Here is a 24,937-nt window from a genome sequence, read left to right as displayed (position 1 = left end):
TTTTTGCAGGAGTCCATGCTCTGCTGACCGTTGCCCTGGAGGGAGTCCACGATGCCAGCCAGCTCCAAATGGTGGAGTTTGGTCGAGGGTTCGGCTACAAGCTTCCTCTCAGCATCGGCATGCAGAGCGTCGGCAGCACCATTCTGAAACAGATTGTAAGTCATTACCGATGGGTTTAGTAGCCTGTTGAAGCCAGTTGAACTCATTTCAAGAGTCTAGACGGCCCAACATTGTTCACAGTGACTCAATTGATAGTATTCTGTTACATCACCATACAGCCATCTTGGTAGGAAAATAACAGGTGACTGTAATAAATTAACAGGTGATTACAATCAAATGACAAACACAACCAATGAGCTGTGTGTATTGTAAAGCGCCATATTGGTAGGAAATGCATGTGACATCATGGGAATAATGAATAGGCTCGTTTTAGATGAGCAAAAGCCCATTGCATGGTGGTTAGAAAAATTGCCCGGCTTGCTCCGCCCACCCGACTGCGTGAGCCACGGGAATCTCGCGGGACAGAGGCAGCCTGCAGATGTTCTTTTGGTGGGTTTTGGCTGCTCCCCATCTCTGACAAAGGCAATGGCCTGCTTGGACGGTTGGGACCGCTTCGCCACTCAACTCCTGCGCTGATGGCTTCAGCGATGGTCTTCAGGACCTGATCATGCCTCCATCGGTACCGTCCCTCTCCAAGTGCCTTTGTGCAGCAGCTGAGGATGTGCTCCAGGGTTCCTCACTTGGAACACAGTGGGCACGCTGGTGACTTGATGAGAAATTTGATGCGGTGTGGTTTTCCAAGAGTTCAGCCCAGGTCACTTTCCTCTCGACCGCATTCTCCCATCTTGTCCAAGTTCCCTGTTGCTTCATTCCCACTGACTTGCAGGTTCTCGTCTCCTCCACTGCTGCTCTCACCTCCTCATGAACTAGGCAGTGCCTTTCCTTCCCTCTGATGGTGTTCAGCTCGGCCTTGTGTGACCACACCCACCAGCTTCTTGTGATCGGGCCTTGCCTCTGCTTCCTGAACAACTTCCTCTGCCCTCCACTTCCTTCCAGTCCTCACTTGGATCCCTGCTTTAGCCACCTTCGGATCACTTGAGTCCCTGTACTGTACCACTTCTCTGGCTGTTGTTACCTTGAACTCCTCCTCCAAGGATTTGAAGGGCAGTTGCAGTTTGTTGTGTCCGTAGAGTGCGATGCTGCTCAGGCTCTTTGGCAGCCCCGGCCATCTCCTGAGGTGGTTGATGACCCTCCTAAGGTCTCGACTGTCGAGATCGGAACTGCATAGACGAGGAGGGGCCACAGGATTCTGGGAAGAATGCCATGATGATACACACAGGCTTTGAACTTCCCAGGTAGGCCAGACTTGTCCACAGATTTCAGCCAGCCATCCAACTCGGTGCAGGTCGACTGGATGGATGTCGTGTCCCTCAGAGAGCTGTCAAAAACCTTGCCTAAGCTCCCTGTTGCTTCATTCCCACCAACTTGCAGGTTCTCATCTCCTCCACTGCTGCTCTCACCTCCTCCTGAACTAGGCGGCGCCTTTCCTTCCCTCTGATGGTGTTCATTTGGGGAGTTGGAAAGGATCCTAGCCCAGCTTGGCCTCGTGTGACCACACCCACCAGCTCCTTGTGACGCAGCCTTGCCTCTGCTTCCTGAACAGCTTCCTCTGCCCTCCACTTCCTTCCAGTCCTCACTTGGATCCCTGCTTTATCCACCTTCGGATCACTTGAGTCCCAGTACTGTACCACTTTGAACGCTACAGACATATAATATTTTCCCTGTAATGCCTACATCAAAATAAAAATAAGTAACATGTGAAGGTCTGGTTTGTTTGAGCAGTGAGTGCGAGTGGCAGAAATGCACCTTTTAAGTAACCGCCGTTAAACAAAACTGAAGAAGAAGAAGAAAAGCAGTGAGTGTGCTGTTGGGAGTGTTCGGCTTGTTGATTCCTCACCTGACTGCACTCGGCTACTCTCGTCTATTTTCCAGGCAAGCAGGAAGTCATCTCAAACGAGCCTAACGTCTTCTTCTTGGTGCCTGGTGAGGGTGGAGGACGAAGCGCTCACTCACTGCTGTTTAGGACACAGTTTGTTCACGTCCTGTGTGGAGATTTCCCACCAGTGACCATACCGACACCAGAATTTAATTTGGATAAATGGGGAGAAACTAAAGCGTCTCAGTTAGAGGAGCTGGGATGCTCTTCTCTGTTGCAGTGCCACTGAGCAGCTTAAATAACTATTTTACAGTGCATTTTCTCTAAAGTTGAGGAAAGTAGTGGGAAGATTTAAGCATGTTGGGAATCACAGAATTGATTGTCTGTTCAGAGATGGTTTCATGTCTTGTCAGTTTTCAGGAATAGAAAGCAGAGCCTCAGGGAAGTGTAAAGTGGAGAAAATATGTAAATGACTTGCCATGTAAAGGAATGGTCACTGGCAAGAAAACAGCTGTGAGCTTTAGTGGGTTTACAGTGACAGTGAAACTGTTTGTTTGCTATTTACTTTTTGTGGAAAAGATCTACCACATACTTAGATCCATGCAATTTATATTTATTAGACAATACTATTTCACTGTACAATGAAATGTAAATTGCATGGATCTAAATTTGCAGAAGATTTTCAGTCTTATTCGTTCTCCAGCCAGTAGAAACTCTACAGTTTTGTTGTTTATCTTTTAAGTATAAGGACCTTAAAAACAGACTACTGTCAACAAACTGTATCGCTACATAACTAAATTATTCCCTTATGCCCTTTTTCAGTTCAACACTGTCTCTTCTCTCTCCCTCCCTCTCTTCTGACACTCATCTATCTGCTGTTTTTCTTGCCTGTCTTAATCTCTCCCTTTCACTCTCACTTCTCCGTCTTCCTCTCCAGGACACGGTGGCTGATAGGGAGTGCTGTAACGTCATGTGTAAATGCTCCGGACATGAAGGCATCCGTGGCTCTCGGGGCCCCCCGGGGTCAAAGGTGACTGGAATACACACACCTCTTAACTTTAACATGATGTCAAGAATGTTTGAAAAACTGTCAAAAACAATTGTAAGCTGGTTTGGGCTAAGAGCAAACACACACTTGAAGTAATTTCATAAAATAAGCATACTTTAAAACAGTCCTGATTGAACGTCAGTATTTAGAATCAGATCAAGCAGGTCAACTTCATATCAAGTCCCATTTTTCATGCATTCCAAGGTCTCCCTTAAATGTATACTGTTACAAGTAAAGCATGGAGCCATGCAGGCTGCACTGCTGCTGGAAATTATATAAACCAACACTCTCAGCCTCACAGAGTATTGTTCTGTCCTGCTTTTGCATCTTAGAAAGACAACTGACAAGAGTTATTGTTTTGTAAGAGAGAGTAAACAAGTTAACTTGTTTAATTATTATTTTTTTTATGAGAAATTAAGAGTTGACTGCAGCTGTTATTCAGTGACTGATTGCTTGCTTATAGTCAAGTCCCTTCAGGATATTATTATATAAATCATATCACTATATGAGACAAAAAGTCTTCTTTTACACTATAAAATACATCTGAGACAAATAAAGGTATAAAGAGTTGCCATGCAGAGAGTCCAGTTACCTTTCAGAATGAATATTGCTGTCAGTTTGACAGATTGTGTATCAGTGTTTCTGAATCAATGTTATAAATGTTTCTAAAAATGTAAGAGTTTTGAATAGATAATAAGTAGGTAGCCTAGATTAGTTGACTACTTATTTTTCTTGCAGATTGTAGCTAAGAGGAATTTAGCTTATTTAGCTATGTTATATGTCTGCTTTAGCTATTCTCTCAGTGTTCATTTAAGCTAACAGGAAACTTTTGGTGCCATGTTAGCTAAGTTAGCTAACATTAGCTTATGTTAGCTACCATGTTAACTGAATGCCACCTAACCTAATTCATACTAAACATATTAATATTTAGCCATTCATCTAGATTAGATTAAATTACATTCATCTAGGTAAATTAACACCAATAGGATGGCTAAAGCAGATAGCTAATGTAGCTAAGTGCCTCCTAGCTACAATCTGTGAGAGGTTGAAGTTTACAAGTTCAAGTTTACAAGCACATTTAAAAACAACCGAAGTTGAACAAAATTCTGTACAAGTATTAAAGAGCAAAGCAAAAACAAATGCATGCAGTGTGAAAACAATTGATGACCATTGATTAGTTTTCCCTTTACGTTTTCCCTTCCTCCTAACCTGTTCTGTCTTTCCATCAATAGGGCGGGTCTGGACTGAAGGGTCACCCCGGCTTCCTAGGGGAGGAGGGAGTCGCTGTAAGTGCTCTTCTTTTCATTTTAAGAAAGGGAAAGGGGCCTAATTTTATTCATTTTTATTAATTTAACCTTGCTTCAATCAGGTAGTGAAACCAGCAGCTGTAGATGAAGGTTCGTCAACATTACAATATTGGGAGTTTAAAAAATGAATTTGCTTTACCCCACAGCGGTAATATGCTTCTACTCTGTAGTAATCACTGAGCGTCCTGATCTTTGGATAGTCCTCACTAGTGAAACAGCGTCTCCCCTCTGGATTTCCATGCAGTTTGTTTGGCGAAGCGTCCGGTTTTAACGGTTGTTGCTGGTGTGTTTGTGTCTCCAGGGGGACAGAGGACTGCCCGGACCCAGCGGACCGCAGGGCATCCAGGGCTGTCCTGGGACCAGAGGACATAAGGTACTGGACACTGGTAGACAGACAGATGAATGGATAGACAGGTAGATAGACTATGGAATCTTACTACCACCGCTACCACCGCTACTACTACTACTACTACTACTACCACTGTTACTATTACTACTACTACCAACACTACTACCACCACTACTACCTACTACCACCACTACTACTACTACTACCACCGCTACCACCGCTGCTACTACTACCACCGCTACTACCACTACTACTACTACAACTACTACCACCGCTACTACTACTACTACCACCGCTACTATTACTACTACTACCAACACTACTACCACAGCTACTACTACTACTACTACTACCACCAATACTATGACCACTACTACCACCGCTACAACTACCACTACCACCACTACTACCACCACTATTATTACTACTACTACCACCACTATTATTACTACTACTACTACTACCACCACTACAACTACTAATACCACTGCTACTATTACTACTACTACTACAACCACTACAACTACTAATACCACTGCTACTATTACTACTACTACCACTGCCAACACTACTACCACTGCTACTACTACTCCTACCACTACTACTTCTACTACTCTCACTAAGACTACTACTACTACTACTACCCCCGCTACTACTACCACTACTACTACTAGCCCACTAATACTACTACTCTCACTATTACTACTAACGCTACTACTTCTCTCACTACTACTACTACTACTACCAATACTACTACTCTCACTACTACTACTACTACCACTACTAATGCTACTACTACTACTCTCACTACTACTACTACTACTACTACTATTACTCTCACTAAGACTATTACTAACGCTACTACTCTCACTACTACTACTACCAATACTACTACAACTACTCTCACTACTACTACTACTACCACTACTACTACCACTGCTACTGCCATTACTAATGCTACTACTACTGCTCTCACTACTACTACTACTACTACTACTACTACTACTCTCACTAAGACTATTACTACTGCTAACACTACTACTCTCACTACTACTACTACTACCAATAATACTACTACTACTCTCACTACTACTACCACTACTACTACCACTACTAATGCTACTACTACTACTACTGCTACTACTCTCACTAAGACTGTTACTACTGCTAACGCTACTACTACTCTCACTACTACTACAACTACTACCACTACTACTACTACTGCTACTACTACCACTACTATTACCGCTACTTATACATTTACTATTACCTTCACTATTACTGCTATGACTCATACCATTGCTACTACTACCACTACTACTACCACTAATAATAATAATAATAATAATGTATTTTATTTGTAGCACGCTGGTCTCACAGCTCAGTGGCCAGTTGACTGTCAGGTGTTATGAACTGAACTGTGTGTGACCTGAGCTCTGTCTGTGTGTCTGCAGGGCTACCGAGGCCACCGCGGCAACAGGGTGAGTGACTCAGGCCTGCAGGAAGGCAAACCCAATTAGCCAAGGAAGTAATGTGATGTGATGTGATGTGCTGTATGTACAGAGGAATGTTTGGACAAATATTTTAGTCTAGATCCAAAAGAAAAGAGAAGCTGTGGCGATTCTGATTCCCTCCTCCGCTGCAGGGTGACGACGGAGAGCACGGACTGGACGGAGTCAACGGAGAACAGGTACCGACTTTTTTTATATATCCACAAAAGTTCATTCTGTAAAAGTGGTATCAGTTAGTCAACCAAGGAATCAGGTTATCTACTAATCTTCAACTAATACAATCATTTAGTTCATTTAAAAAAGAAATTCAATCAATCATTTCGAATCATTATTATCATATCTGGGAACCAAACTCTTCAATTCCTTCTCTGATTTCTTCATTTTTACCTCTGTCAGTTATATTGTGTTATATTATCACTTCTGTTAGTCTGTCTGTCTGTCAGCAGGATGTCCTATAAACCTATAACCTATAACCTATAACCTATAAATGGATTTCCATGAAATTGATATTTTGGTGGTGATCCGGGTCTGGGATTTCCGCCATTGGACGATTTTCCTGATTTAGTCAGAACTATGAAACTAATGGAGATAGAGACTTGATTCCAAACCCTAAGAAGATGTTTGTTAACTTAAACTTAAGTGACAGGAATTATGTGTTTGGGTGCAACAGCAAGTTGGACCCAAAGTTGCCTTCTAGTTTCTCCTTCTGAGAGTAAAAACATACAAGAAATTAATTAAAAAAGCTCAGATGATGCTAGTTGCTGATGTGATGATCTGTATTGTTTCCTGTTCTCCTGGGAAATGCGTGGATGTGCTGAGGAAACAGGCTGTTGGGTTAGGTTTTGGGAGGTTTAGGGGGGATTTGGGGAGGTTTTAGGAGATCTGGGGAGGTTTGGGAGGTGTTGGGAGGTTTTGGGAGGTTTGGGGGGGGGGGGGGGTTTGAGGAGGTTTGGGAGGTTTGGGGGATTTGTGGAGGTTGGGGAGGTTTTGGGAGGTTTAGGAGGTTTGGGGGGGGGAGGTTTGGGAGGTTTGGGGGAGGAGGTTTTTGACGGTTTGGGGAGGTTGGGGAGATTTGGGGGCGGTTTGTAAGGTTTGTGGAGGTTTGGGGGAGGTTTATGGAGTTTTGTGGAGGTTTGGGGGAGGTTTGGGGAATGTTTGGGAGGTTTGGGGGCTTTGGAGAGGTTTCGGGTAGGAGGTTTGGGGAGGTTTGGGGAGGTTTGGGGGAGGAGGTTTGGGGAGGTTTGCAGAGTTTTGGGGGAGGTTTGTGGACATTTGGGAGGTTTGGGAAGTTTGGGGGGTTTGGAGAGGTTTGGGGGAGGTTTAGGAGGTTTGAGGAGGTTTATGGAGGCTTGTGAAGGTTCGTCAGGGTCTCCATGCTGAGTTTTGCTGGTTTTGTGTTTGCAGGGAGTGACGGGACAAGGCGGAGCGGCAGGACAGAGAGGAAACCCAGGGAACCCAGTAAAACCTTTACTCTTTCTATCATCTTCTTATTGCTGCTGATATCTGAAAGATTCTTCACCACCACAACTTTGATTAAATTTGGTCCTGTGATCTGAAACCAACAGGACAGGAAACTGGCTTTTTTGTGCATTGGCCAAAATATCTTGTGGATTCAAAATTACACAAAATTCACAAGACACTCACCATGTTGCCAGTCTCATCTTATCATTATTATTATTATTATTATTATTGTCGTTGTTGTTCATCATGGTTATTTTATTTTAATTAATTATTTTTTTTACAATTTTTATTGTAATACTGAATAATTAGACTTAAATAGACTAATTAGACCAAATTAATAAGTAAGACTTTATACTATACTATAGCACTTTTTTTTAAAACAAGAATTACAAATAATTACAATAATTTAATCATAATTTAATCATACATAATTAACAATAAATTAAATGTAAGTAATATTATAATTAAAATAATTCTTACACTGCATTATCATTCTGTATTATCATTACTATTATTATTTCAATTGATATTATTTACAGTTTAATAATAATATGATAATACATACATAATATTTAATTTAAATAGAATAATGTGCATTAAATGATTCATAAATCATATGCTTTACTTTTATTGATTTATTTCATTTTATTTATTTGTTTATATATTTATTTCAAACAGAGACCAACTGAGATACAACAGTGAGTTGAGCCTAAATGAAGAGTCAGTTTTAGTTTCCCTGTCCGTAACAAAGCGTCTGCAGACTTTCCACAGCTGAACAGATCGGTATTCCCCTTCAGTCATGTACAGCGTTGACCTCTGACCCCGGCTGGTTGACTGACAGGTTGCCTTGTCGTCCTCAGGGTATCAGAGGCATCACAGGAGAGCCGGGGCTACAAGAACAGCGAGGACTGAGAGGAGACCCGGTGAGTCCCGACCACTGCTACTCTCTCTCTCTCTCTCTCTGTCTGTCTGTGTCTCTCAATTAAATTTAATTTAATTTAATTAAATTCATTGTCATTATACCAGTCCAGTATAACAAAAAGTCTTGTTCGACAGTCTCTCTGGTGCAACATAAAAACATAGATACTGACACAGTAAGAGACACACTTTTCAAGACAAAACAAAATAAATAAATAAGAATAAGAACTAGAAAATTTCAGGAAATTTTGAGTGTGCCTGCTGCTTGGTGCGCATCTCCCATCCCTCGCACACACACAAACACAAACAGTATGACAGTATTTAACAGTATTAAACAGTATTAGCTGTCGACCTAGCCATTCACGGGCAGGTGTGAGAATTTCTGCCCAGAGACTGAGTCACTAGTTGCTATGGATACAGGCCCCCCTGTGGCGGGAAACTTTGAACTAATGTTTCATTAGCACTCACAATAAGCCAAGACTGTCCCCGAACAAATCCCTGTATCTTGAAAAGTAAAGCTCGCATCGAAAATGTTTTTTCACTTTGAGCGTCCCAAGACTTCACTGGCGACACTGATGTATGACATGTGTCTGTATGATTTTAAAAAAAGGAGCTGTGATAAAATATAAATCACCTTCTTTTCTTCTTCTCACTCCGGGTTTGAGCGGTCAAATTACATGGAAGCGGATGGGAGTGTCGGACGGCACTACCTGCCCTTTTGGGCGATTTATTCAAAAACCGTGGGTCCTATTTCAATGGAAGTAACATTGGCTGAGAGAGGACAAAAATGCCTACAATTTGGTGTATAAATCTTGCTTGTAGAGTGGAAGCTGTGGGACTAAGATGATAATGTTTGGAAGATTTCTGATAAAACTTGAAGGCGTGGAGCTAGAGTGTGTGACGACATCACATGCTCTAGGTCTGAACATTCCGCGCAATACACACCCATTATAAAATCTGAAACTGTCCAAAAGTCTTATAAAACGTAAACTGCGATTGCGTAAAAACCGTAGTAGCTATTGAAAAGTGTCTTTAGACCAACAGAGTTCAAAGTCTTGTGACCCGTGTAAACTTTTAATCATGTTTCTGCGACAAAGTATGACCAAGTGGCGTGGCTCCAAAGAGGGGCCGGTTTGATGAATTTCTGCGATCTTTTTTCCGATTCTCCATTCATTTCAATGGGCCGAAAATCGCACGTTTTCGCACTTCGTGCGAAAACTTTACGTGCAATCTCTAAGAAAAGTCATAGCACTTGATTCCCGATCAAGGTGCACGTTTCGATGTATTTTGAGGGGTGTCGCGGCTACGCGCCGAGACTAGCTACGCGCCGAAGTTTTGCAAGGAAGAATAATAAAAAGAAAAAAAATAATAAATATGAGCAATATTAAGAGTGTGCTCCTTTGCCTTGCAAAGCAGGCACACTAATAATAAGTATGAGCAATAATATAAGTGTGCTCCTTTGCCTTGCAAAGCAGGCACACTAATTAAAGTCATGTAAATCGTCATTGGTAGCATTAAGTCATGGGTAATATTACATCATGAAAAATATTGCACAGTGCCATTAAAAATTCCCATTATTGCACAATCTGTGTCCATAATCAGGCTTAGTAATCAGTGTGTGGGGTGGGTGGGGGTGGGGGTCACTAGCTTTACAGCTCTTGGGAAAAAGCTGTTCTTCAGTCTGCTGGTCCGTGACTGTATGGTCCGGTATCTCTTACCAGATGGCAGGGGGTCAAACAGGTGATGACTGGGATGTGATGGGTCCCTGGTGATGCAACGGGCTCTCCTTAGATATCTCTTGTCAAAGATGTCCTGTATGGGTGGCAATGCAGTCCCAGTGATACGCCGGGCTGTTTTCACCACCCGCTGGAGAGCCTTGCGGTCAGCCACAGTGGAGCTGCCATGCCAGACTGTAACGCAGCTGGTCAGTATGCTCTCCACTGTGCATCTATAAAAGTTAGTCAGGATTGAGGTTGCGGCTCTTCCTCAGCCTCCTCAGGAAGTGGAGGTGCTGGTGAGCCTTTTTGATGAGAGAGGAGATGTGGAGGGACTATGATAAGTCTCGGGTTACGTGGACCCCTAAGAATTTAAAACTCTGGACTCTCTCAACAGCAGATCCATCAATATAGATAGGTGTGTGGTTTGTGTTGTGCCTCCTAAAATCCACAATCACACTCACTCTTTTCTCTCTCTCTCTTTACCACTGGGTGGCAGTGTAGATTAGTGTGGTAGGTGAAATCTATTATGGGCACAGGTGCAACAGGTCTAATCATGCATGGGTGACAGGGAGGTCTCACGGTTTTTACCGCTCGCACGCTTGTATGGCGGCTGTAATTTTGTAATTTGTAATGTGTAATTTTGCTGTAAACCGAAACCTTCATTAAACGGGAACCTCACCCAACAGTGAAGACTGCCTGGACATCTATTCATTGAAGCGCATCAAAAACAAGGTCTTCTCCCGCACCCAGCCGAGTGGCTTGCTGGTCAGGATAGTCGCTACAACGATATTCAACGTCTCTCCCTCCCTCCCTCTCTCTTTATGTTTTTCTATGTCTCTCTATCTCTCCTGATATATACAGTATGTAAATCTTTCTTTGTCTTTCTCGCTTTGCGGTTATAAAAAAAAACGCTCTGGTATGCTGCTGTAATTCTTCATTTCCCTTTTTTGAGTGAAACATCCAAAAAAACCCCAAAAAAAACAGATCAAACGGCTTCGGTCCTCCCATTAGATTCAGTACAGAAGATAGAATATAGAATATATTGCTGTGCTCTCAGAAAAAAACAGCTTCAGAGTTTTTACTTTTCTTTACTTGAGAGTTTACATCGTCTGTCAGCCTACGTGTCGAAGAAGCTACACGACTCTTTGATCCTTGAATCCTGTTCGAAATCCCTTTGGATAGTTTCAAAAATGAAGAGACAGTAAGCTCGCTATTCTTCACTGTTGCAAAACAGATCTTTTTTGCGGGTATACCAACAGAGATATGACTAATGTTATTTTTTTCAGTGATTTATTGTCAACTGACAAACATAGCTAAAGTACGACCATTTATAAATCAAAAAGATGCTCAAAAACTGATTCATGCCTTTATTTCAAGCCGACTCGATTACTGTAACGCAATTTTTTACTGGTCTCCTGAGAAAAAAAACACTGAGAGACTTCAGCTTATTCAAAACTCTACAGCTCGGCTATTAACCAGAACTAAGAGGAGAGAGCACATCAGTCCAGTTTTAGCTGCCCTACACTGGCTTCCTGTAACATTTAGAATTGATTTTAAGCTCCTCCTCCTTATATACAAAGCCCTTAATGGGCTAGGACCAAGCTACATTGCTAACTCCCTTGTTCACTACTTGCCTTCAAGAACACTGTGATCATCTGCTGCTGGTTTATTGGAGGTTCCCAGCAACAGCCAAACGGAAATCTGGGATGCAGCCTTTGTCAATTCTGCCCCAAAGCTCTGGAACACTCTGCCTATAGATATCAGGGAAGCCAGCTCACTAAATATTTTGAAAAGACAGCTAAAAACTTCTCTTCACTTTAGCCTTTAACTAGCTATGACTTTCCTGATACAGGCCTGAAACTCTCTCTTTTTTTTTTTTTTTTTGCACTTTGCGTCGCACTTATGCACTGCTGCACTTCTTTTAAAATGTTGTATTTTACTTGATTTTATGCATTCTATGTACTCTATTTCTTAACTTTATTAGGGCCCGAGCACCAACTTCGGTGCACCAACTTCGGTGCAAAGCCCTATTGTCTTTCGTTTGTGGAATTAAAAATCGCCTTTTTGAGGGGCTAAAGGTGCTCGAAAAGTTGCGAAACTTTGCACACGTGTCAGAAGTGATGAAAAATTATACATTATATGGGTCTCACACATGGGTGTCGCAAAATGGCTCGATAGCGCCCCCTACAAAATTTCCATGAAGTAGCCCCCGCCGTACGTTTCCCCTAGACCAGTCATCCTCAAAGTCCGGACTCCGGTCCGGATCCGGACCGAACCACAACTGTCTCCGGACTCTGAGCAAATTATACTTTTCATATGTATTATTTGTATTATCTGCGAGACTTCGCCGCAACGCAACGAGTCAAAATTATCCGCTTTCTCCACTGCAAGCAGCGCTCTGAATGCCCGACTGCTCCACTGTCTGTGTGAGGACGTCTACTCTGCTTTGGTTTGGTCCAATCACATTCAGCGTCCCGTCATCTCCATGACAGCGGTGAGTCGCGGACGCGACGTCATACTGTAGAGTCGCACTTTTTTTTTCAAACTTTATTTTTACAAGAGAAGAGAACAAAGACCGGTGTAATCAAGTTGACAGCGCAGCTCGTTTCGTCAGCTGTTAGCTACTAGCCTAGATTTGGAACGTGAATCAATCTAAAATGGCGTGTTCAAAGGTGGCCAGCCTACAGTGAGTCTGCATTCTCAACAATGAACACGGTGAAGAACGAGCACCGCAGCCGACTCACCAATGAACACTTGCATCAGTGTCTCCGCCTGGCCATCACACCTTTTGTGCCAAAGTTCAAAGTCTTGGCAGCAGACCAAAGGTGCCACTTCTCTCATTAAGCAACAGTGTTTGACACAATGTACAATAGTTCTGGACTTATTTGGACTTTGATTCTTAGGATGGTTTGATTCACCTTTGGTGGCTGGGTGTGTGAACCGGGTTTGGGGGATGGGGATAACGAATTTCGATGTTTCGCCATGAAACAGGAAGCTGTGTTAACTTGAGTATACATTGTCCAATCTGCACCAGATTTCACATGCTGGACAAGAGTCCAGGCCTGTCCACCAAATTTCAGCCAAAACTGTTTGTTACTTTCTGAGATATCTTGCTAACAAACAGACAAACAAACAACTTTCCAACTGTTAAAAGCTCATCAACCAAACCCTCCACACCCATCACACGGACACTCTTGCTATTTCATCCTGTTCTGACCTGCTGCACATCCAGTCTCTGTCCTCCCATCACTTCTACAGTGAGCGGATCACAGGCAGGTTATCAGACAATGGCTTCAGTTTCAGTAAATCGAATCTCAGCTCCGTCTGTTGTGTGGAGCGGCGGTGCGGCCAAACACAGCTGGACCGCAGCTGTACGCTCGAGTCTAGAGAGCTGACATGCCTTCACCAAGCAATATCTGGAGTTTATTTTTCTGTTTTCACTAAGAACAGCTGCAGTAAGACTCTTGCCTTGTGTGTTGTTTGATAGGGGGAACCGGGTGCCGACAACACCGTCCCGGGACCCAAAGGAGACCTCGGGAACCCAGGCTTACCGGTAGGAAACATGGCCGCCTGGTGTACGGAGGAGAGATGCCAGAACTGTACAGGGCTGCACTGTTAGGACACAGCAGTAATAAATCTACCTCAGGGTTTGGAACGGTTACCATAGATATGAAAAGTCTACACATTGATTCAAATGTTCTAGTTTTTATTGCCTTGAGGCCTGATAAGAAACCTCTCTAGTTTTTTCACTTTCATTTGGAGAAAGAGTATTAACCTGCAAAATCAAAGGAGAAACAAAATCCTGCCCATTTCTGACAATGTATTAAAAATGGAACTAAAAGCAACCAATACAAGCTAATGCCTGACAGCTGATTACTTTACAGTTGTATCAAAAAAATCTCTAATTTTTTCATTCTCTCTCTCTCTCTCTCTCTCTCTCTCTCTCTCTCTCTCACACTCACACACACACACACACACACACACACACACACACACACACACACACACACACACACACACACACACACACACAAACACACACAGGGAGAACCAGGACAGGACGGGCTTCGGGCTGCGACTGGAGTTGTTGGAAACCCGGTGAGATTTTATCTTTTACCTTTACCTATTTATATCTGTAATAAAGTATCACAGCGTTCACCACAGGGTTTAAACACAGCTACAGTGCATTCAGTCTACTTCTGTACTATTGTTTTGAAACCAGACAGCCGTACGTGAAACAAAAACGATGAGATTCTTGTCCGGAACACACCGGCACTGCATCGGTACCAGTGTCTGTCTGATACTGGGGTAAAATATGCTGTTGGTATTGGTACAGGAGAATTTCACCCACTAAAATCTCTACTAGTAGCTGCTAGTAGGAAGCATTCGATGGACAGACATGCAGGAGGAGGCCAAGTTCAACGTCAACCCAAACAAACATTTTTACAGCAAGATACTATGTCACAGAGAAATATATTTAGGTCCTGATTTCACAAAAGTATGGATGTCATCTCAACTTTCATCTCAAATTGCTGGATTTACTCAATTTACTAGTTTGGAGGGTAATTCGTTTCTCGCTTCTCGCTAACCCTTCAAAGATTGAAGATGGAAGATTAAAGATTAAAAAAACAATGATAGAAAATTGTCTTAGGAGCTCACAAACAACATAAAAACATACACCCATGAAAAACTCACATAAAATTACATTAAAAACACAAACAATCTGATTCATTTCATGAAGTCCCACAGAATACTAGCTCTGTGTGAATAGGGCTTACAGTAAGTCTGTATTGTTCAGTACAAGTAAAGAAATGACAGTATTTGCCGATACGTAAACTACTTGAAGTCGTTAATCGCTTCCAGCAGAATCAGCAGTGAAAAGCTGATGTTGAAGCATTCCTAATTTTCGCACGACAAGGAATTTGTGTTTGATGTTCAGCGGAGCGCAGCGGAGATCAGCGGTGTGGACAGACTGCCAGATGGAGGCTGTAGGTAGCACAGACAGAGGAAACACGGCGTTTAACACAGAAAGGTCCGCTGGCTGTGAAACGACCACATGTCACCAGGCTGCTGTGAGGAACGGAGTCATTCCTATGTTCCCAAGGTCCTATGTTCCCCAGCTCTATATAGCACATAATGGGAACCTGAAAAAGATGTTCTCCAGCTCTGCATTTGCTTAATATTACATGGGCTGTTGTGGGAACTCGTCAAAGGGGTTTTCTGTTCCCCAGGGTTAGGGTTAGGGTTAGGGTTCCCCCTGGGAACATAGGACCTTGGGAACATAGGACCCTGGGAACATAGATACGCTCCCATGAGGAACAGCTGATTGGCTTCATGTGTTGGAGACGCAGGGTCAAAGGCTGTCCGGACTGGACTGGACTTCGGATTCAGCGTTTAGTTTATGGTATCAAATATGGAATGGGAAAGGAAAACTTACTCATGAGGTAGATTTCTTCTAGTATATGATCATTTTCTGGATGATTTTCATCAGAAAAATTGATTGAAAATTGAGACTGATTCTATTTAGCAAAGCAAATGACATGTACAAATGTTACCTATCATTAAATCATTTTAAAATAGAATTGAATAGAATAGTGATTAATATAATGAAATGTAATAGAATATAAAAAATAAAATAATGACATCTGATTTCACTCAGCAGAGAAATAAAGCAAATAATGTTTAATAAAGCATTTTAGAACCAGAACTGTATTGAGCCACAGGCCAGGTGATTTTATGGTGATTATACAAAAGCTAACAGCTGACATTTTGCGTGACAAGTGAAGACTGAAAAAATTATTTAATCTTTCAATTAATAATCATTAAATGTTACTCTTCCACCAAGAGGAATGGAGATACAGGTGTGTTTGTTGGATACTGGCTATCCATTTTGTAGATAAATGTACTCCATAATTATGCCACAGAAATCATATGCATTTTAATACGTGTTGTGTATTGTGCATGGCTGTGTTATGAGACTGATGTGGGCTGTACAGTTGAGGAACAGAGGAACAGAACTGCCTCTTAATAATGTAATAATGAATAATATTCATAATAAATATAACAAAAGGAATGTAACTGTGCTGTGGTTCTGCTCTGTAGGGTCCAGATGGAAGAAGAGGACCGCCGGGTCAGAAGGTACGAGATCAAATAACACTCACTGGAGCTGGAGCTGGTCAGTCTACACACCCTGCCTTGTAAACACTCAATGTGACTGTGTGTGTGTGTGTGTGTTTGTGTGTGTTTCTGCAGGGTACGAACGGACAGCCAGGCGCTGCAGGAGTCCCAGGGACCCCCGGTCCCTCAGGGCCCCAGGTAACTGAACAGGACGTCCTGCCAGAGGCTTCCATTCAGCACTGAAAAGATAAACTCAGATAAAAAAAACAAACAAACAGTACAAAGCATAAACTAAGCTTGGGTAATGCCTCAGTGTAGTTTGGCTGAACTTCATCAGTCAGACAGAGTTCCTGAGTCCGGCCGCTCCAGGACTTTAGATGGAAGAGTCTGCAGGTTTTCTTTTCCACCAAACAGCACAGCAGCTGGTTGATAGCTGTGTTTGAGAGAAGTCGGACGTGCCAGCGCCTTGCCAAACACATTGGATGATGGTTAAATACTGAGGCTTCAGGCATGATGGGAAACAAGTTGAGCTGAGGGCTCATCGGCTCGCTGACCACAATGAGATGAAGAGATTTCATTTTAATTCAAGTTCTCTGACAGACTGTGATCTTGACACGCTTCATTGCTGCAAGATGTTACTCTGTGAACTGCCAAGCAGCAACCAAATGATTTTATTAATGTACATTTTAGACATATGCATTTTTAATAAATGCAGTTTTAATCCACCTATCTACATCAAAATAAAATGGATAAAACTATTGGGGAGGTAACGTGTGAAGTTCCCCTTACGAAAAAAGTCACATGAAAATCCATGTGAATTCAAAGCACATGTGCTTTATGGACAAGTTACAAGTTAATACTCAAATTAAGTCAAATAAATCAAGTAAAAAGTGTTTTTAAGAAGTGAAAGCTAGCTTAGCGTTAGTTATGCTAGCTGCCTAACAAGCCGTCTAAATTACAGCAGAGCCGAGACAGCTAGCATGATGACGCTAACCAAGCTGAACACTTACAAACCAAAGTACAAAGCTCACTGCTACAACTTAACATCTAATGTTACTGCTAGCATCGGCCTAAACTTAGCAAAGCTTACTATGCTAATGTTACGCCCTTAACAAAGGACTAAGCCCACTAACACTGAAGAAGTCCAACAACCAATATGCAAAACCTAAAACAAACAATGTAATGTTGTAAAATAACACAACTTACCTCATTAACAAACCAGCAGCCTGTTGCACCAGATATACCTAGGAAACTAGGAGAAATGAGCAAGAATTTGAAAGTATACAATAACCCCCCCCCCCCCCCCCAAAGTGTCAAATGCATGAGTCTCTCGGTCAGTGCGTGACAGTTGGCAGCCCTGTGTGCAAACAGCCACACAGCAGCAGTTGTTTTCACCTCTTTCCTAAAGGTAGTTGTCACGTTCGGACCGAGTTATAGCTTTTCCTTTTTTAAAAACTAGCTCCTCTCCTCTCTCTCCCCCTCCCATCCGTGAAAAGAATTCTGGTAATGGCAGAATCAATGACATCACTGACAGGGTTTTGGTTAGTAGTGGCTTTATGCTTTACTAGTTAAATGTCAAACTAACTGGTTTCAGTGTAACTAACTTCCAATCGCATGCACATTCAGCTGGTGCAACAGGCTGCAGAAAACTTGAAATTAATGTTCTATTAGTCAGCCAAACACCTCCATCCAAGCAATCAGAGAAATGTGAAATGGAAAAATCTTCCAATGCAACTGTAGTGAAAACAAGCATCATCAGGAGCATCAGCTGGTCTGTAAAAGCCGTTCAGACATGGCAGTTCAACAAGGACCGGATGAAAATCCTCCAGGCTCTGAGACACCATGAGCACATGGAGACGCTTGTCTGTCTGGCAAACATAAAAAGGGGTTTGTCTCAAAGTGCTGTACAGAGTGACAAGGGACATAAATCGTGGTGTAGAGCTGTGGAGTCAGCAGTGAGGTCAGAGGCCTCTGGAGTCCCTCAGGTCTGGATCTGGAGATCTGGCTGGTCTGGTGAACAGTTTGGCTGCTGGAGGAACTTCCATGGAAATTCTGGCGAACAGCTGCTTCCCACTAAGCAGGAAAAAAACATTAGTGTGTGTGTGTTTGCATGCCTGTGCCTCTGTGGGGTTCTTGGATAAAAAGAAAAGAGAGAAAGATTGATGTCGATGAAAATGACATTTCTGTTTCGCATTAAGCATTTCTCCTGTTTCGCAGTTTGTTGCAGAGCGAGCTGCCCCTTCAAAACATTTGGAAACATTTTGGGACTTACTTACAAAATCTGTTGGCATGGCAACCAACAAACCAATGGGGATTATCAGAACAGCTAAGGGGGTTTCTAAGCTAAGGGATGTACAAAAGTTACATCGTTAACTCACCATAGATCGACGGTGTAGTTTGCCTACTTTGGATGGAGATAAAAGGCCGGTGGATCGGCTTCGTTTCTTGACTTTTCCAGCTCTTCATTGTCTCTCTCATTAATTTCAGTGTGTCTCCTTTCTTTTTTTTATCTTCCTCCTCCATCCTGTCTCCATCCCTTTCAACCCCTCATCCAGGCTTAGCCCACCCAGTAAATCAAAATGAACAACAAAATCTGAGTATTTTAAAACGGCTTCGAACGCCGTTTAAAACCAGGAAAAGACACTTATGCCATATCACCATATTACCATATCCAAAATCTAAGACGATATCTAGTCTCATGTCACGATATCGATATGATATGAATATATTGCCCAGCCCTACTATGAATTGTGGGCAAGTTCCTCAGAAAAGTCTACCAACATGTGGACTCAGCATCAGAGTCTTTGTGCACTTGCTGGTTTTTCACTGGGACCTGAACACCGTCTGACCCTGTCCCTGTCTTCTGTGTAGGGAACGAGAAGGGACCGAGGTGAACCTGGACCCAGAGGAACCATCGGCCTGCCCGGACCTCAGGTCAGTACAACCTCTCTGCTCCAGACTCTGACTGACTGAACTTCTTAGTTAGGGGTCCAAGCACATAAGTGCGAGGAACCCTATTGTTTTTGTTCCGATTATTATTTTTCTTATTCTTCTCATGCCCTAAAAGTATCTGGACCTCAGAAACCATAAGCCCCACAGCAGCCAAACTTTCCACATAGGTTGGAAATCTCACCCACTACTCAGGCAAAAAAAAAATACACCAATCTACCTGATGGTGGCGCTATAACAGCCCCCTGCACGTTTTGGTCCATAACTTCTGAACCGTGAGACATAGAACCAAAATTATGCATCTATCCAAATAGGCCACGCCCATTTCCGTCTGACTAGATTTTCCGCCGTTTTGAATTTTCTCAAAAACCTATTTTTGCGAACTCCTCCTAGTTTTTCTTGCTTCTGTCTTGACCAGCGTGTGTTTTAAGGTTCTGGAAAGCTGAAGGTCGTACACTTCTGATCCCTCACTGCTAAAATTTCATCTTGTATCCAGACTTATTAAGCTTATTTCTGGATTTTTCCCAGTGAAATCATCTTAATGTACCGGCAGATAATTTTCAACCAGTTTCAACAAATTTGACTTTTTTTCCCCCCCAGGAGAATGTCTCTGTGTCATCAGGACATTTACTTGGTAAAAGTGAAATTGTCTTGGAGAAAGATTCTTGTTTCCAGATTTTCTTCATTGTTTTATGATGATTCAAGATTAAAAAAACGTTATTGTCTATCACATAATGATAGAAAATTGTCTTAGGAGCTCACACAAAACATACACCCATGAAAGACTCACATAAAATTACATTAAAAACACAAACAATTTCATAAATTAATAGGAGCAGGTGTGCAAAGCTGCATTAAAAAGTAGTGACAGTCTACTTGGCCTTGTTGATATTGCAGTGGGAATGAAAGAGTTTTTGAAAGAAGTCATATTGGCATGAATTAAGTGAAATTTATTGAAACCGGCAAGATTATCTGCCAGTGTAGTGAGAGAATATACCTAAAAATATCATGAAATAAGCTTGATAGGTCTGGAGACAAGATAAAATCACCGGACAGCTTGTCATTTTTTGCAGTGTTCAATTCAAAACATGAAAACATGAAAATCAGAAAGGGAAGAAATTCAGCTACTCTTGGAGGCTGATGGATGCTCTCTGAAAAACTTCTATTGATGCAGTAAACAACAACATGCCTTCATCAGGGTTACATGGAAAAAGAACAGTGGAGCTTGAATACCTGTCTGAAGAGGCTCCACAGGTGAATCAGCCTCCAAGAGTAGCTGATTTTTTTTCGTTTTTTCAATTATTTCTTGTTCATGCACTTTGGTTTAAAGACAAAGTTGCAGCAGTTTTTTTTCTCTAAAACATGAAAATTACAAAGTTATCACATGACAACGGCAGTACAAGAAATATGACTCCCAGTGACATCTCCAGCATTTAAAAAATAACGTGAGAGCTTGTTTCACTGATAGAAAGTGCAACATTAAACCAAATGATGGTACTTTTTTCACAACTTTGTTTATTGGATTTTTTAGAAAATACAAAATGTGCAGTAGATCATACAAAAATATAAATAGTATATAAGGCACAGTTAACAGGTATGCATAGACTTACAACATCCATACACACCCACAGGCACTGTGGGTGTGGATACCTAAGAATATTATATATACATACATGCTCAACATATGTACATATATATACCCAAGTTTTATGTTTATAGAACAAACACAACTGAAACACAACATATAGCACAACAACATATAGCCTGGACGCCTAGTAAGTTAGAGAAACACAGTTTGTATACTCAAGATAAATAAATGAACAATATTACATAAAGAATTATAAAAGATTATACAGAAAAAATACAATGGTCAAAAATAGTAAAGGGATACACCCACACACACCCACACATGTAAATAGATTATCCCAACCAAATAATATTGGTTACCTAATACTTCTTATCAAGTGAACACAGTCCCTTAACATAGTTAAAGAAAATGATGGTATTTTTTAAAGGATAGTGGGGAACTGAATTTCTCGATTGACTACATGAGAACAGGACTGGATTCTTCATATTCTAGCGATATTGACAGTGACACAGCCTTTTTTTGTGATCAAAATTGAGTTCTCCACATGTTCCTGATCTTTGAATGTTACTTGATGCTTGTTTTGTAGTCATTTTGTTTTCTTTGTAAAATAACTGTTTGGGGTTAAACATTTAAAAAAAAAAAGACAGAAAGTCCATCACAGTTTTGTCAGCTGGAATGTGGGAGATGTGCTGCTCAGTATCTCAGAGCTTCACTCCCAGACTGAACCCTGTAAATGCCTTCAGTAAATATTGATGCATTTTCCTCATTTCTGGGCTAGAAACACTCCCAGGTTTGCCGATATTTTGCTCCGCTCCGCTAACGAGTGTGTGAAGTGTTTGCAAATTTGCGGTTGTCATAAGTTTGACGCCTAACATGTCAGAAAATCTTGGCGGCTCTGACAGCTGAAGTCAACTGAAGTCTGGGAGTCGTCTGCTTCTTCCAGGTTTGAATTATCAGGGATGAGTCACAAAGGATCCTCAGTAACTCTTATTCAGTAATAACTGTTATAAAAAAAACAAACGAGTGAACTGGTCAGCAGGTCGGACACAGCAGCGTCAGAAAGTCACTCCTGTACGTTAAGTCAAGTTTGTAGATATTATTGAGGTTATTTGTATGAATTCTACGTGGTTCTGATTGTAGTTGTTATTATAGTTATTGAGTCCAATCCATATGGTGTTTGGATCCACTCATCATTATTTATGAGCCCAACATGGAGGTTGAAATATTATCAGGGACAAATCAGTGTCAGTCATCTGGATGCGATAAATCAGGAACGATTGATTGTTGATTTTTTTAAGAGCTAAAAAGTTTCATTCCAAAAGACTCATTTGGGAAAGAAATATTCCCCAAAGTAAACAGATAACATGATTATGAAACGCTTCATTTACAATATCTAGAAAATACAACTAATTAATTCATAAAATATGGTGATTTTTGCTTTCAGGCCAGCAGTCGTTGACATTTTGTCCCTTTTATCTCATCTGCACAAATTAGTATTTTTTTTCTTCTATTTTTCTTCTTTTCTAAGATTTTTTTCAGTTGGTGGCGATTTGATTTTGGAACGAAACTCCTCACTAACAGTTGGTTGTGTTTATGGTTATAATTACGCTGTTTTGTTCTGCTCCATTTACCCGCGGGCCACGCCAAGTCACCGCCATTATTTATGAGTAGAGCAGCGGTTCCACTTTTTAGGCGACTCACCCCCTTCTACATCCCGACCGGGTTGATGCACCCCCAATCCCCCACACCTTAAAAAAAACAAAAAAAAAACGACACGGAACATATCCTATTTATAGCCGCATTAAAGGCATCAAATTTAATCATGCACAAGTAATCATAACACACATAACAAAATATGCAAGAGATCGAAACAAAGCTCTCTCACATTCAAATGAAACTGCAACAAAGTTTCAATAAATTGCAACAAATTTATGCGCGAGCGTCACTTTTAAAGAGCAAAGAGGACGAGGACACACACACACACACACACACACACACACACACACACACACACACACACACAGGCTCAGAGGCAGATAGGCCCATCATGAGAGGAGATGGGGAAAAATGCTGTCACATTTTCAGCTGCATTAAAGAAAAATTGCATCAAGTTTAAATTACAATTAACCATACATAACATAGCGGTTACGGAAATTAGAATACAAGTTATTTGAATCAAGTTGCAATAAAGTTACACACAGATCCACCATGTAAAGAACAAAGAGAATGACACATGCAGAGGCTCAGAAACAGATAACATGGACAAAAAGAGGATCCCACAAAGAAAATCCCACTTGAACAAATGACAGTGTAATGGTGTAATTATTACACCATTACACCACCTTTACATTTTTCCTCTCGTGCACCCCCTAGACTTTGGGAATCCCTGGAGTAGAGCAAGGAAATCATTAACTGTACCGGGTGTCATTTATAAAAAAAACACCGTTACATCATTACAGTCTGGACCTGGACCTGGACCTGGACTGAGGAGCGGTTCCTCCAGTCCAGCTCCTGTGAAGACTGCTGCAGTTTGATGTGAATTTCTCCCTGAGAGCAGAATGACTCTTTCTGCCAAATGCAGAAAACGTTCAGGGATTTTCCTCAGTGACATCAGAGCAGAGACATTTTGACAACAGACAGCAGAACAGTCTGCTGACACACCTGAACAGGCCGACAGGACAAGGACCGTGTGATCAGATTTAACCAGAGGTGGAAAGTAACTAAGTACATTTACTCAAGTACTGCACTGTAATTTTGAGGTACTTGTACTTTACTTGAGTATTTCCATTTTATGCTACTTGTACTTATATTCCACTGCATTTTAGATGGAAATATTGTATTTTTTACTCCATTACATTTATTTCACAGCTATAGTTACTAGTTACTTTTCAAATCAATATTTTATATTTGATCATCTTTATAAAATAACTATAAAATAGCATTGACCAAATAGCTAAACTGTTAAGATTAGCTTCACGTTAACAACTTTAAAATGCTGCTTACATGTACATGTATGTCAATAAATCAGTATTAATATTCCAATAATTTATGAAAAATATAACTCTCTAAATGGGGACAGTTTGCATAATGAGTACGTTTACTTTGATACTCTAAGTACATTTTGCTGCCAATACTTATGTACTTTTACTTAAGTAAGATTTTGAATGCAGGACTTTTACTTGTAATGGAGTATCTTTACATTGTTGTATTGCTACTTTTACTGCAGTAAAAGATGTCAGTACTTCTTCCACCACTGATTTAATGATGAGGCCGAACAGCTGCTGGTCACATCTGTCTTCGTCAGCAGGGAAACTCTGATGACAAGCGACAGCATCATGTGACATTTTAGCTTCGCGTTTCGTTTTTCCCCATCAGTCTGTCAGAGTGAAATTCCCACTGTGGTCTAATGACTGTAACATGAGAGAGAGCACGGTGGACCTGGTGTGACTGTCCTGGTTTTGCAGGGTGGAGCTGGACCGGCAGGAAACTTAGGATCACCTGGACGCCGCGGAGCTAACGGACCCAAGGTGTGTGACATCACTTCCTGTACATCATTAGTGGTCCAACGTATACATCGCTATTCTTTTTTTTTTTTTTTAGATTGAATTAGATTCGCTCGAATAGAACTAGACTACATTAGACTACATTAGATTAGATTGATTAGATTACAGTTGTTGTTTGTTTGTTGTTGTCTGATGTGTTGTTGTTGTTGTTGTTGAAGGGCCAACCTGGAGATCCAGGCGTTCAGGGAGTTCCAGGATCGCTGGGATCCAGAGGCCTGCCGGTACGGAGCGCTCTGTGTGTGTGTGTGTGTGTGTGTGTGTGTGTGTGTGTGTGTGTGTGTGTGTGTGTGTGTGTGTGTGCAGTATGAAACTTGTCTCTCAGATTTCAGTCCCTTGGCTGAAACATTAAAGAATTCCAGATTTAAGGCCCAATCCCAGTCATTTTCACCGAACCTCTCAGGCTCATTCAGCTCCAAACAGCAGAGAAACCAAAGCAAAGCAAAGCAAGAGGCTTCCTCCAGCTGTAGTCCAT

The 24,937-nt window shown here is 41.6% G+C and overlaps 1 protein-coding gene across 1 annotated transcript in view; it reads left to right on the top strand.

Moving 5' to 3' along the window:
- The window catches only part of LOC139667208 (collagen alpha-6(VI) chain-like), a 66,034-nt gene that overhangs the window by 15,486 nt on the left and 25,611 nt on the right, over positions 1-24,937 (top strand). Inside the window, 15 exon segments of the mRNA XM_071546642.1 lie at positions 10-155; positions 2,874-2,966; positions 4,217-4,270; positions 4,593-4,664; positions 6,095-6,121; positions 6,286-6,330; positions 7,556-7,609; positions 8,473-8,535; positions 13,736-13,801; positions 14,293-14,346; positions 16,351-16,386; positions 16,501-16,563; positions 19,237-19,299; positions 24,367-24,429; positions 24,624-24,686. Coding sequence (XP_071402743.1) covers positions 10-155; positions 2,874-2,966; positions 4,217-4,270; positions 4,593-4,664; positions 6,095-6,121; positions 6,286-6,330; positions 7,556-7,609; positions 8,473-8,535; positions 13,736-13,801; positions 14,293-14,346; positions 16,351-16,386; positions 16,501-16,563; positions 19,237-19,299; positions 24,367-24,429; positions 24,624-24,686 — 962 coding nt within the window.

The sequence above is a fragment of the Centroberyx affinis genome, unplaced genomic scaffold, assembly GCF_046629955.1.
Source record: "Centroberyx affinis isolate AG114_WGS23_722 - 3 ecotype Tasmania unplaced genomic scaffold, CSIRO-AGI_Caff_v1 ptg005367l_1, whole genome shotgun sequence".
In the NCBI taxonomy this organism is placed as follows: Eukaryota; Metazoa; Chordata; class Actinopteri; order Beryciformes; family Berycidae; genus Centroberyx; species Centroberyx affinis.
Note: the sequence above shows the minus strand (reverse complement) of the source record. Positions and strands in the feature narration are given on the sequence as shown.